At 38.0% G+C, this 13,117-nt stretch overlaps 1 protein-coding gene across 4 annotated transcripts; it reads left to right on the top strand.

The window, feature by feature from the left end:
* The first annotated feature begins 1,298 nt into the window (after positions 1–1,298).
* Positions 1,299–12,542, top strand: pex5 (peroxisomal biogenesis factor 5). 4 transcript variants are annotated; one of them, XM_041988041.1, is made up of 16 exons: positions 1,299–1,817; positions 3,967–4,117; positions 4,229–4,267; positions 4,437–4,554; positions 4,669–4,815; positions 5,005–5,089; positions 5,568–5,658; positions 5,932–6,054; positions 7,925–8,008; positions 8,353–8,472; positions 8,678–8,821; positions 9,019–9,089; positions 9,354–9,575; positions 9,695–9,860; positions 9,963–10,120; positions 11,397–12,542. In XM_041988041.1, the coding sequence occupies exons 2-16, from the start codon at positions 4,004–4,006 to the stop codon at positions 11,641–11,643; spliced, it is 1,929 nt and encodes a 642-aa protein (XP_041843975.1). In that variant the 5' UTR covers positions 1,299–1,817; positions 3,967–4,003; the 3' UTR covers positions 11,644–12,542. The 4 variants fall into 4 exon arrangements, with proteins under 4 accessions (XP_041843975.1, XP_041843972.1, XP_041843976.1 ...); XM_041988038.1 differs by having other exon boundaries at positions 1,301–1,817; positions 3,960–4,117; XM_041988040.1 differs by lacking the exon at positions 1,299–1,817 and adding an exon at positions 1,857–2,127 and having other exon boundaries at positions 3,960–4,117.
* The last annotated feature ends 575 nt before the right edge of the window (positions 12,543–13,117 follow it).

The raw sequence follows: 13,117 nt of genomic DNA, 5'->3' as shown, positions 1-13,117 counted from the left end.
CATTGCATAGGCCATACAATTAGACCTATGCAAACAATTATACTTGAAACAACAGAATTATGGCGCTAAATTAGGGCCAAAATGTTTGTTTATTTGAAAGAAAGTTTTGAAATTAAGAAAATTTAAATTGAAAATGAAAGTCAAGTTGTTATTGTGAACTTTGAAAAAGAAATAATTGTATTCAAAATAAAACAAAGTGTACCAAATGTTTATAATAAATTTAATTACAATTGGATTATGTTTAGCATTTTTTAAACAATTTTTTAAAAATTAATTTTTCATATTGATTTTGTTTTCCATGTTTAAATTTTCTTAATTTCAAAACTTTTTTTCAAATAAACAAACATTTTGGCCCTAATTTAGCTCCATACAGAATACCCATGATTTATTTTGTAATTACATTTAAATATTTTAGTTTTTGCAAATTTATACTTCAAAATTACATCTACCCCAGATTTATGTTGTGTTACTTTCAATTTGCATACAAATGTAACCCATGCTTATACGTTTCATAGAGTAATCCAGTATTTTTTACATTTAGTTCAGTAATACTTCATTGTTACTATATACTATATTGTTGCTGTGTACAAAATAGATAATAGATAATAACGAGGCAAATAGTTTATTTGTATGGCAATTGTTGTTGGCAGGAATTACTCCCTGTAGCAACTGTTGTTGTGATATGTACTGTATGTGAAGAAGCCTCTGGATGAACATACTCATTCAATGACACTTTATTTTAAATTTACACATTATTACTCCCTGAAGTGAAATGTACTTTCTCCTTTTAAACATTTAGTCAAAGGTATTGAAAAAGAAATTTGTTATTAACATCTGTAAGCGTTCTGTGCACTTTTTAATTTCTGATTTTAAGTTTGAGATGCAAAAATATTTAGGTAATATTTTATGTATTTCTTTGCAAGTAAATAACATTTTGATTAAAACTGAGTGAAAAAAATAAACTAAAATATAAATTAGTGTAGCATTTTATTATGCTATACTAAATATTATATACCATATATTACTTTTCTTTTTCCATTCTATGGAATTATACCTTGATTTTGACTCCACCAAAACAAACACACACGCACACAAACTTTAAATGGTGTATATTTTTTTATTATACTATTATTTTTAAAAATCTGTCACTAATTTATTTTGTATTCATTGCTGCCATTACATCATAAATTATATTTACAAGATAAAGTAATAAGTAATAAGATAAATTAGTCAGATTTTCAAAATAAAGTTGTATTCCATAAACAATGTGCGACCTGTTCCATTTACTGCAAATTACATATACTATTCATTGCAATGCAGCTTATATCTTCTTGTCGACACACCACTGCATTACTAAGTAAATTTAATTAATTTTGTAAATAAATACGCAACCACTAATTTAGTACCTGCCTGAGCTAATATGTAAATAGAATCGCCCACATAAACTATACATTTTACACTCCACTTTGTTTTTCGGCTATATCGTTTTTGTTAGACTTTGATCTCCTTCGATATTTTTCTACGTAAACGTACGTTCCATTATTTTTTCAACGGACTCTGACATCCTCGTACGTAAGCCCGTTTGAGAATACGTAACCAATGTAACGTTACGAGACTGCAAGCAGTCGGTGAAGGGTTTTGTGGGTCATGGAGGAGGAAGGTAAATAAAAGAGGGGCGCTAAGAAAAGCACACTGCGGTCCGACAGTTACTGGAAGATTTACTCCTATACGATTGTGGAAGCGGGAGCCGGAGAAGACAGCCTGACCGGAGAGGAAGGATTGTCGCTCGGCTACAGCAGCAGCAGCAGCTGTCGGCGGTGAGATGAACATCATGCTACCCGTCTACTCACGCTCCTTTTGAGTGAACACTACTGGAATGATCTGTGTACTGGCCCTGTGTGGCTAGCTCGTTAGCTAACATCAGCAGGGCTTGATTAAAAAAGCTAGGCTGTCGTTAATTATGAGATTTCATCTGCTTGACTCGTTTAATGAGCCGCACATTAGCTTCATGAAGAAAGAACACAGATTAACAAAGCTAATGTTTGGGTCTGAAACTACAGTTAGCATCGAGCAATTCTGCTGATCCAGTCTTTCCAATTAGGTACCTGAATGCAGCGGATCTTTCAGGTATTCACACCTGAACATACTTTGTTACTTGATTAATGATGGCTGTAAAACTCGTGTATTTGGGACAAATGCACAACCATTGTGCAAATCTACTGTGCCCAGTAGATTTGTTGGGTATAAACAGGTGTCACAGTGGCCTATCTGTGATCATGTGTGTATTAATATCTTTGTATAATCCTCTTACTTTGACCCTAATCATAATGCAGCAGCTGTGTAAATGAGTAGTACAATATCCTTAAATCTATGTTCTCAACAATATGAGCAATGAGCAGCCCACCTGCACAGTGGTGGGTAATATTTTTGTGGGGATTTTAAGTGAGCACAAAAATGCATTAGTGTAGAGAGAAAAGTGAAGTAGGAAGGGTATTATTTCCCCCCACACATTTCATTATGTAAATTATAGCAGTTGTGTGTTCCTCCAGGGAGGTTAGAGATGTTGAGTAGGCCATCACGTGTAACAATTTGTCAGATGTTCATTCCTGGACTTAAATAATATGACAGCGAAGAAGAACGGCAGGGTTTTATTTGGAATTATTTCTATATTTTACAGTTATGGACTGGAATAATGTTGTGACTTTTTTTAAAAAAAATATTTTAAATTAAGCATTAGTTAACAAAATACAATTTAATGATTTTGTGGTGCTTTTGCATGAGGCTTGAATGGATTCCATTTTAAATGTGTAAATATTCTCAGCTGTTTTTGCTATATATTCGTGCTGCATTTTTTCCCCCTCAATGCCATTAAATGCTAAGATTTGCTGAAACTACTAGCAGAGTGCAGTGTGCAGTTACTGTCTCCGTGCCTACTGGGCCGTTATGTCCTCATTATTAATAGTTCACTAAAAGCCAGAAAAAAATACATGAAAGCAGCAGATGGAGTTTGAGTTTGTTAAAGTGACATGGGTCCATTTATGCAGTGTTGAGGCTGTCTGGATTTCACCTTCCCTGACCTGTCAGCTGTTAAAAACTTTTTATTTTTTCCTGATTCTTTTAGGATTGGTGGAAACATTATTAAACAGTATTTGTGATTATTTTCACAAAAGATATGTATTTACCACTCATTGTGCTGTATTATGTCTCTCAAGGCTGAATATATAGAAAACATAGATGTTATTGGATGTCTTGCACCTTATCTTTTGTGGAAAATTTGTGGGGAATTTTCAGCAGGTGTGTCTAAACTGATTTGTTTAATTTTGTCTTTGGTCAGTTTTTGGAGATCACAACATCTCTCATCCTTATTTGACAGCTAAAGCTTACAAAGTGCAGTTTAACATTTTAACCCTTTTAGGTGAATTACAGTTGGTAATCCAAAGCAGCAAAGTCTGCTGCCTATGAAACATCATGCCATTGCATTTCTTGATAACGCTTGGAATTGACGAAATGCTGACATATTGGCTGGCTGCTAAATTTAGCTGAATATTTGCCTTTTTTCTTAAGTTAGTCAATTCATCCTTTGTATTGGCCATATTTATTTGTTCAAACAAATGTAAATCCAGGCACATGTAAATGCAGTCCAGACAGTCTTGTCAGTTTTGCTGATGTTTTTGAATGATAGTGTGTAATTGTTTAGTTGAGCTAATGCAAAATTAAATGATTCAGCATCAGTAGTGTTATTCATGAAAGTTTGGCAATTTGGTGTCTCATTTATCAGTGTTGTTAAATTGTTGTACTTTAGCAGACTGAAATAGAAACAGCCACTGGATATCAGCATTATACCTCTGCCATTAGCCCCCCCCCCCCCCCCCCCCCCCCCCCCCGGTTGAGCAATAGTCCGGTTATGGTGCAATAGCCCTAAACAAACCATCAACAAATAATTTTCATTCTCTTCCTAGTTTTTAGGTGGTCTAGTTTGGGTTTGCCTCATTCTTGTGTTACCATGGCGATGCGGGAGTTGGTGGAGGCAGAATGTGGGGGAGCCAATCCTCTCATGAAGCTCACCAGTCACATGACCAAGGAAGATGGTGCGTGGCGGCACCGCTCAACACCTACTGTGAGTAATTTGATGTGTTCTATAAAAGCGGTTTATTCAGTTTTATGGTGCTGCTGAATGAAAGACACTGTACTTACTGGATCTGTAATTATTACTTTTTTTTTCTCTCAGATACCCCCCACTCCCATTGAAATTGCATCTGAGGAAGAGGTCAGTGCTTAAATGTACCACTTTTTTTTTTTTTTTTTTTTTTTTTTTTTTTTTGTCTTGCTTTAATGCTGTTTGATATTTATTTTATAAATCGCTGTTTTGCACTTATATGCAGTTTCTAAACATTGGCACTTTTAGCTGTAATAGCTTGTTTGTGCCTTTGCTCTAGCTGGTGAATGAGTTTCTTCAAGCACCACCCCGACCCCCTCACACATTTGACATGGGTCAGCTGTTGGAGGAAATGCAGCAGATTGACCAGCAGAGCTACAGACAAGCTCCACAGAGAGGTGCCTCTTATTATTATTACCTCTTTCTGATCTGTTCTTCATGTCAGTCTCAGAGATTTTTATGTAGGGCTGCACAAATTGCTCTAAGAGGCATCACAGATTGTCTTGTTGCAGCTCCAGATGTGGCTGCACTGGCCCTCTCGGGTGACTGGGCGGCTGAGTTCCTCTCAGGTTCTGACTCTGCCACGACGTCGGGGCTCACTGCTCTTGGTGATGCAGCAGATGCTGACTGGACCAGAGAATTTATTGCTGAGGCTGCGGGTAACTTAAAATTGTCGTCGCACATCCTTTGTCTAATGTGCTGTTTAGCTTCCTGTAGTCATTAGTCTATCTTATGCTATTGTTTTTTACTGAAATCAGAGTGAGCATGTCAGAGACAAATTCATCTGTGTTTAACTGCATGCCATTTTTACTTGTGTTCTCTTCATTGTTTTTGGCTTTCTATTCCAGATCCAGGACGCTGGGCAGAGGAGTATCTGGAGCAGTCTGAGGAGAAGTTGTGGCTGGGGGACCTTGGAGACAAGGAGAATGAATGGTGAGAGCAAGGGATGCTTTAAAACAGTGCAGATAATAAATGGCTTACATAACTGACTACTAATTCAGATAAGCTGTGTGTTGCATAGCCAAGACTCTTAGAGAGGAGTTAAAGAGCTAAGGGGCATATCTGAATGCCCAAATTAACCTTGAAAATGTTCTTGATGCCTGGTTTGATTGAATGTGTATTGAATTCTCTCTTTTTTTAATCTTTTAACACTATTCACTTTTATCTGATAACATTGAGCCTGTCCAGAACTTCTTTAGCCAGGCAGTGAAGTATTTGAATGGAGGGGAGAAAACGGATGTATAGAATATTGGCCTTGGCCTGAACTGAAATATGACTACAATGTGCAAAACACAGCTTTCAGCGGAATTAATTTGTTCCAGCCTGCATGAGTAAAAAAAAAAATAGAGCTATTTCTTCAACCTCTGCACAGTAACGTGTTATGTTTTTTTTTTTTTTTTTTATTTGGCAGGACAAAAGAGTATCAGCCTGTAGACGAGCTGAGACAGACAGCCAATGAGCTTGTCTCAAAGGTTGATGACCCCAAGTTACAAAAGACACAGGTGAGCGTTGTATCTCCGTCAGTCATGAATCATTTTTCTGCCACGTGCCATCCCTTTTTACATATCTGTCACTACATTCTTTCTCTTTTTCTTTAATATTTATAAAGAGTATATGTGCACAGATTACTCAAATTTGAAAGTTTTATTGTTTGATTTTTTTTTTGTTCTCCCAAGGCTGTTGTGACAGTTTTGAAAGAAATTAGCTGTATAAAAGCCAAGCCTGACCAGTTGGCAATGGTAAATGTTTTTTTGTTGTCATTTTTTGTTGTGTAGTTTCTGGGATTCATTAGGCAGATTGGCGAGGGCAGTGTGACAGTGGAGAGCAGAACAGACAAACAGCTCACAGATAAAGCTCAGGCCGAGGAGGCTCAGAACTGGGCCTCTAACCTCAACCAGGTATGAATCACTGCTGCTGAGGAGTGGATGGTTAGAAATGGGAGCTCGGTTTATTGGGGAACAGAACTGGTTCACTTCTGCACAGCATAGGCTTTGCGTTGTGACTCATCTCCCCAATATCCAACGTGGTGTAACATTTTCCACAAATGTTACCAAAGGCAGCCACCAGTCTCCCTGTAATATGAATCTCAAGGCTGCACAGCATTGCAGATGGAATTTGTTCTGCAAAGAAAAAAAGACTCTTTTTGACTGTCAGCTTGACTTCTTTTGAATTTAGTTTTGTGTGTGCGCAACCAGAACCATCATAGAGAAGAGAGCTATGACCTCAATTAGACTTCCCCTGGTTAAATACTGGTTATTGTAATAAAAAAATAAAAAACTTTGGGTTTTTAATGATCAAATGGGTTTTGTTTACATACCCCTCCTGCCCACCTATTCCTAATTTTAATACTTGCAGTCGTAGATTCATTTAAAAGATTTTGGAAATCATAACATTGTGAAAGACCATATCTGCCAGGAAAAGAGGAAATTAAAACGGATCAAAAGTTGGATATAATAAGAATACCGTCAACAGTGAAATCAGATAAAAAAAAATCAACACTGCAAGGAAAGGAATTTAGACTGTTACTATAAATTAGTTTTAAATTTTGACATGGTTGTTAAGATAAAGTTGACTTGTTAATGCAGACCTAAAATAATTCATTAAAATTTTTTACTTATTTTTACTCATTTATGATTTTGAAATTTGAAAACTCAAACACAAAATAAAGCTTATTTTTTGGTGTTGTGCTTTCTCTTTGAGTGAAAAATTAATAAATCAAAGCATAGCCTATTAAAATGTCTATAGCCGCAGGTATGGCAGTCACTGTTTTATTAATTCAGTCATACAGAATCCTACTTGTCAACAAAGGAAGCAAAATTCAAAGACGTCTGAAAATAAATCAAACCAGCTGATTTTCAGTTAATGGTCTGCAGTCTTTTAGTGGTCTCAGCATGCCAAGTCATCTTTCATTTTGAACCATTTGAGCTTGTTTGTATATTTATTTTTTCTTTCCTGGTGAAAACGGGCTTCCACATTATGCTGTGTATGTGTAGCTCTCACTTCTTTAGTTGATATATGATTGTATAGAATTTTCCATGGCCCTCTAACTTTTACATATACTTTTCACACTTTTTGATCTACCCTTGAACTCTTGGCTTGCCATTCCCTCAATTAACAACCGCCTTTCATCTATTATCCCCCACACTACTTGAAATCACACCCGCTCTGCCCACCCCTTTAAAAAAAAAAAATAAAAATCCTCACCTACTGCCTCCTACCCCTCAAAACATTGTTCCATTTGCCACTTCCAACCCTGCTCGCCCGCCTCCATCTTAGTTCCTGACCGAGACAGGGGGAGGGAGTCTTCCCTTGGAACCCCCAGAGATGAATCAGAAGATTGAGAAAATTAAAGCTAAACAAGCAGAGCAGTGGGCCAAAGTCGTCAGGCAGGTAGGACCTTGGTGGTCGTGTCAGTAATGGGCATTTATTTCAGCTGCAGTTCTTTTTTTGTTCAGATTTTGCTACTAGTTTTGTACAAGAATTTTTGTCTTATGCTTAGACTCAGTATCTATTTGACATTCAGTCATTCGCTTGCTTTTAACTGTCTTTCTTTTGTTGTTAAAAGAAAAATAACAATAATGGTAATTAGAAAGAAATATAATGACGTGGTCTAAGGAAATTAGCCCTTTGTGCTCTTTCCAGTGTCATCTTTGCTTCCTTTACATTCATTTCCCTCTATGTTCACATCCTCCATTCTCATATCAGGTTTCTTAGTAGGCAGTTGCAGATTCCTGTCAACCGGTGTTCTTGCTCTTCATTGCTATTCAGGTGTCAGTCGACTCCGCTGAAGCCTGGGTAGATGAATTCACCACGACGGGGCCGGATTTTCAACAAGCCAAAGCTGCAATGGAGGTGAAAAAAAAACCAACTTAAACCCAGATCTACCTAATTAAGATGTTCTGTAGAGCTTAAATAACAGTGTAAACTACTGAGCTGACTTTTACAAATGGAAGCTGGATATATGAGGAAACTTGCCTGAACGATTAGCTTGAAGGTGCCCTCAAAGTAACTTAATCTGGTTGGAGGGACAGAAAAAAACTGGCCACTGTCTTTTCTTTTTGTCTCAGTCATGCTATAAAATCCTTTTAATACACTGGTCTTTTCAGCTCCGGAAAGGTCAATCATGTCAACATCTCAGACTGATATATGATGTGAGGGGGCTGGGAAGTAATGATGTGTGTCTGTCATTTTGACAGAGTGATGTTGATTTCTGGGAGAAGCTGCAGCAGGAGTGGGAGGAGATGGCCAAGAGAGATGCTGAGAGCCATCCCTGGCTGTCTGATTTCGATCAGCTACTCAGCTCTTCTTATGACAAGGTAGCTGTCAACCTGTTCAAAGCAGGCATTTGCTGAGGAATGCCATTCTGTGTTTGAAGATTTCAGCATTTTTGCTCACGCGGCTCGGTCATGTGTAACAGTACATTGTGTGTATTACAGCAGCAACATTGCATTATTCTCTGTTATAATTCTACACACTAAAATGTTCTCAGCAGTTTCCTTGTTTTCCTTGTGTTTTTCTCAGGGGTATCAGTTTGAAGAGGACAACCCTTACCTATCCCACCCGGACCCTTTGTCAGAGGGAGTGAAGAGGATGGAGGCGGGGGACATCCCTGGAGCCGTGCGGTTCTTTGAAAGTGCTGTACAAAAGGAACCAGACAACCAACTGGTTAGGCTCTTACACCCTGTGGTTTCAGTTTTGAAGTAATGAAAAACAGTCCAGAAAATCTCCTTGGTTTTTATTTTTAACATCAGAAATCCAGATTAAGTGATATTGGTCTGCGTTTCTTTCTCTTTGAAATTTTCTTTTTATTAGAAACACTGAGGGAGTGAAACATAAAGCAAAAACAACCTTTTTAATTTCAGGCTTGGCAATATCTGGGAACCTGTCAGGCAGAGAATGAGCAAGAATTTGCCGCCATCAGCGCCCTCCGCAGGTCAGAAGTGTGAACTACAAATTACAGACTTCATATTCAGAGCAGATAAACCAGGGACACATTTTAACAGTAGGACACACCATCATATTTTGCATCTGAGTTAAAATAAGGCAACTGTAGTTTCTCTAGAGGACTTTTATGCTGTCACTGGTTATCTTTGTTGGCATGCTACTTTTTTCAGCTTTGTCTCTTTCCATGTAATATTTATCTCTTGTGCTATTAAAAAGTAGCATTTTCTTTATATTTTCATTGTTTCTCCCTCAGGTGTATAGAGCTGAAAAAAGACAACCTGACCGCCCTGATGGCGTTAGCTGTCAGTTTCACTAACGAGTCACTGCACAGGCAGGCCTGTGAGACGCTTCACGATTGGCTGAAGCACAATCCAAAATATCGCTCTGTGTGGGAGCAGCATGAGCAGGAACGCCAAAAGGATGGCCCCAGAGACCGGGAGAAAGAGAAGGACAGGTTTGGCTCCCTGTTACCAGAGTGAGTTTGGAACACTTGGGGAAATTTTAAGCTTTAAAACAAATATGCAAATTCACTTCCAAGTGATATGGAAGTGACTCTTTCTCTTTCCATTTTTCTTTTTGTTTTATCCTGCACAGATCTTTGTTTACTGATGTCCAGTCCCTGTTCCTGCATGCAGCCAACTCTGACCCTGCCCAGGTGGACCCTCAGCTACAGTGTGGTCTGGGAGTCCTCTTCAACCTCAGTGGAGAATATGACAAGGCGGTGGACTGTTTCAGCGCCGCTCTCTCTGTCACTCCACAGGTAAATGGAGAGGGCAGCGTTTAGAGCCTGGACTACACATTGCATACTTTATCTGTTTCTGAGCGCTTTCTTCTTTTTTCCCCCGTCTTATCTGCTACAAAGGACTATCTGTTGTGGAATAAACTGGGAGCTACACTAGCCAATGGAAGCCGGTCAGAGGAGGCAGTGGCAGCCTACAGAAGAGCTCTGGAATTGCAGCCAGGTTTCGTCCGCAGTCGCTATAACTTGGGAATCAGCTGTGTTAACTTAGGCGCGCACAGGTGAGGCAGTACCCCTTTTCTTTTTGAAAAATTAATTTTTAGGGAAAATATCTTATCAAGTAAGTGTGACGATTTATTAAAGGCTGTTAAATACTCATGGATCCCAATCCCGTACATTTATGGTAATGCTTGTGTTAAGTGTTTGAAATTAACTTTATTGTTGTGAGCTCTTCAAATTACGCTAAAGTTAAGACCTTGTCATTTACAGGATTTTTTTTTCTGATTTTAATCCTGTGTTTTATTGCTCGGCTGTGTGTATGTGTCTTGCAAAATTCAGAAATTGAGAATGTTTAGGCGTTTTTATTTTTAGTCTGGACCTTTGTCTTCTTTTATTTAGACCCAGTTTGCACCTTGTTTAATGTGTCTCCAAGTTTTCAGATCACTACTGGAAACACTAAGTACAGGTGTGAATACTCTGAAAATGCACTACTGAGTCCAAACACACAGCACATGTCATTAACAGTAACATCCTCTATTTGTGTTCACATCTTTAATGACTGTGATCAAAATAGTTATAAGTGCCAAAGCTTTCTCCTCCAGGTTCAAGGGGCTGCCCCTCAGTCTTTGTCCTGAATGTCTAGAGATGAAACCCAGCGTATTTTTGTTCTTAAATAACATATAACATATATTTACATAACAGGCATTAAAGTTATTTTTCACACTGAACAGATCTGCTTCAGCATTTGTCTTCACTGTCTCAACATTTCTGTGTAGTGAGGCTGAAGCTAAATTAAAACTGCAGTTTAAAAAGCTGTGTGTTCTGTATCTTCAGAGATAGTCTTGTGGTACTCTCCAATTCTGAAAACCATTCATTTATAGTACAGAATTTTCTTCCCTATGCTTGTCTATCATATTGTAAATATTAGACAACAGCCTAGAAAATGTAACAGTTTGACATGTCTTCAGCAGATCTGAATGTTTTTATAATAGTTATTCAGGTCATTTTAGTTTTCCCAGAACACATGTAGAGCTACTCATCATGCCATCTTTGTTGCCCAAAGCTGGCTCACTGTGTATTTGCATAGTGAGTCAAGGATTTTCAGTAACAAATAGTCACTTAAGACATGTTTAAATATCAGGTCTTCACTGGTAACCGTCTGTGATCAAATCACCTCAGGTGCTTGTTCATGTCAGGTAGAGGCAGAGTCATCCACTAAAAGTCCGAATTGAAACTTAATAAATCCTCAGGGTATGTTTTTTGTGTGTGTGTGTACATTTATGCATTTATCTTTTTATGTTGCAGATGTTATTATGAAAATATTATTTTTGTCTGTAGGGAGGCAGTGGAGCATTTTCTCGAAGCTCTGTCTCTCCAGCGACAAGCTGCAGGAGATGGAGCAAGAGCTGCAAGAGGACCTGGAGGTGCAGCCGCCTCGGTTATGTCTGACAATATCTGGTCCACCCTGCGCATGGCTCTCAGCATGATGGGAGAAAGCTCTCTTTATGCAGCAGCCGACCGGCGAGACTTGGACACATTGCTGGCTCATTTTAGCCAGAGAGAGGTGGATGGTGGGACTGAATGAGGACCAGCCATACGGGGCATTATTGAGTGTGAATGTGTCATGTTGGGAAGAAAATGTTTTGGAGACTGAATAATGTATGGGAATTACCAGAACATGACACAAGTAATGGTTTGAGAGAAATGGCAGAGGAAGACACTGTGATATCAGCAATGCTAGACGTCATCTTCATCATGTGGTTATGTGTGTTTAAATGACTTCTACCAAGTGTTGCAGTATAGTCTCCATATGGAGAGAAGCAGTCAGCAGTAATTCAGTCATGCTACTGTATTTCACATGTTTTACGGTCCTTGCCCTCTTCCTTATTGCTGATCTTTGAACCGTGGTTGAATGAACGTCATTTTCATTTACATGAAGTTTGTTCAGGAAAGTTAAAAAGACAAAGTATGATTCAGTCCTTACTGTATTCAGCAGCCAGAAATGTTTTATCAGTGTTCAGACATGAAGTTCTCTTCCTGGCTTTATTAACTATCAGTACACTGTAGTTATGTAGATTAAAGGTACAATATTGCTCTGATATTAAAGAGTGTTGCTTTTCACCCAGAAGTGCTCTCAAGAGAGGAAGGCCGCACAGGTTTTGAGTAGAAAAACAAGTCAAAGTGCTGCAGTTCTGTTTTTTATACTTAATTTAATTTTTTGTGATTATTATTCTGCTAGGACAATGAACAACTTTTACTGTTATGATGAAAATCATAATTGTCATGCCATTGAAAATTATTTTCTGGCTCCTCTCTTTCTTTTCATATTGCTCTTATAAAAAAATTAGCTTAATTGTAAAATTATGCTGTATGCCATACTGTGTAATGTAACATAATTGATGCACTATAATTGTTTTCAGGCTACTTCTATCCTGACTGCAATGTTTAATATAATACTCAGCAATAAAGCTTTGATTACAAATGTCTGTTGGTGAAATTTGTTTTTATCAGTGAGCAAATTAGTGTGTTATTGGGTATGTATGTGTCTCTTGGTTTGCTGGGATTTGTGTACTTGTAGAAGAAGATCTGAGCTTCTCTACTACTCGTGACCTGAGCCCAGATAAGCAGGATGGGTGGTAATGTAAAAATTTCAAAAGATAAATTAACTAGAATTAGCATTACAGATAATATTTAAATCAAACCTCTATCAGCACGAAAAGGGATTATTTGTGCTCCAATCGCAAAAAAAAGGGGTGTTGTGTGGGTAGGAGCACTAATGTAGCCTACTTTTTCCTCTAACATCGCTAATTTGATCAGTAATGTCTCCGTTGATATGTCTAACTGTGGAAAAATCAGATAAATCGAAGTGTTTTGTTTTTTTTTTTTTTACAGTTAATCTCTTGACTTTTTGAAATGGAAAAACAACACATGCATTTCTTTTAACATTCAGGAGCGCGCCGCGCCCAGTTAAAAAAAATTATGGTCAAAAGCCAATCAGAGCCGAGGAGGCGTAACGGAAACGTGCTCTTATTGGTTCGTTTGAAAAAAGCATGCACGCA

Source organism: Melanotaenia boesemani, chromosome 6 (assembly GCF_017639745.1).
Source record: "Melanotaenia boesemani isolate fMelBoe1 chromosome 6, fMelBoe1.pri, whole genome shotgun sequence".
Classification (NCBI taxonomy): Eukaryota; Metazoa; Chordata; class Actinopteri; order Atheriniformes; family Melanotaeniidae; genus Melanotaenia; species Melanotaenia boesemani.
The sequence above is the reverse complement of the archived record's forward strand: the minus strand, read 5'-3'. Positions and strand labels throughout refer to the sequence as shown.

Bases quoted from the DNA above. Each gene is read 5' to 3' on its own strand.
- pex5 (XM_041988041.1), top strand. From the start codon at position 4,004: ATGGCGATGCGGGAGTTGGTGGAGGCAGAATGTGGGGGAGCCAATCCT. The intron at 4,555-4,668 runs GTGCCTCTTATT...GTCTTGTTGCAG, and splicing joins CAGACAAGCTCCACAGAGAG to CTCCAGATGTGGCTGCACTG. The intron at 9,861-9,962 runs GTAAATGGAGAG...TCTGCTACAAAG, and splicing joins CTCTCTCTGTCACTCCACAG to GACTATCTGTTGTGGAATAA.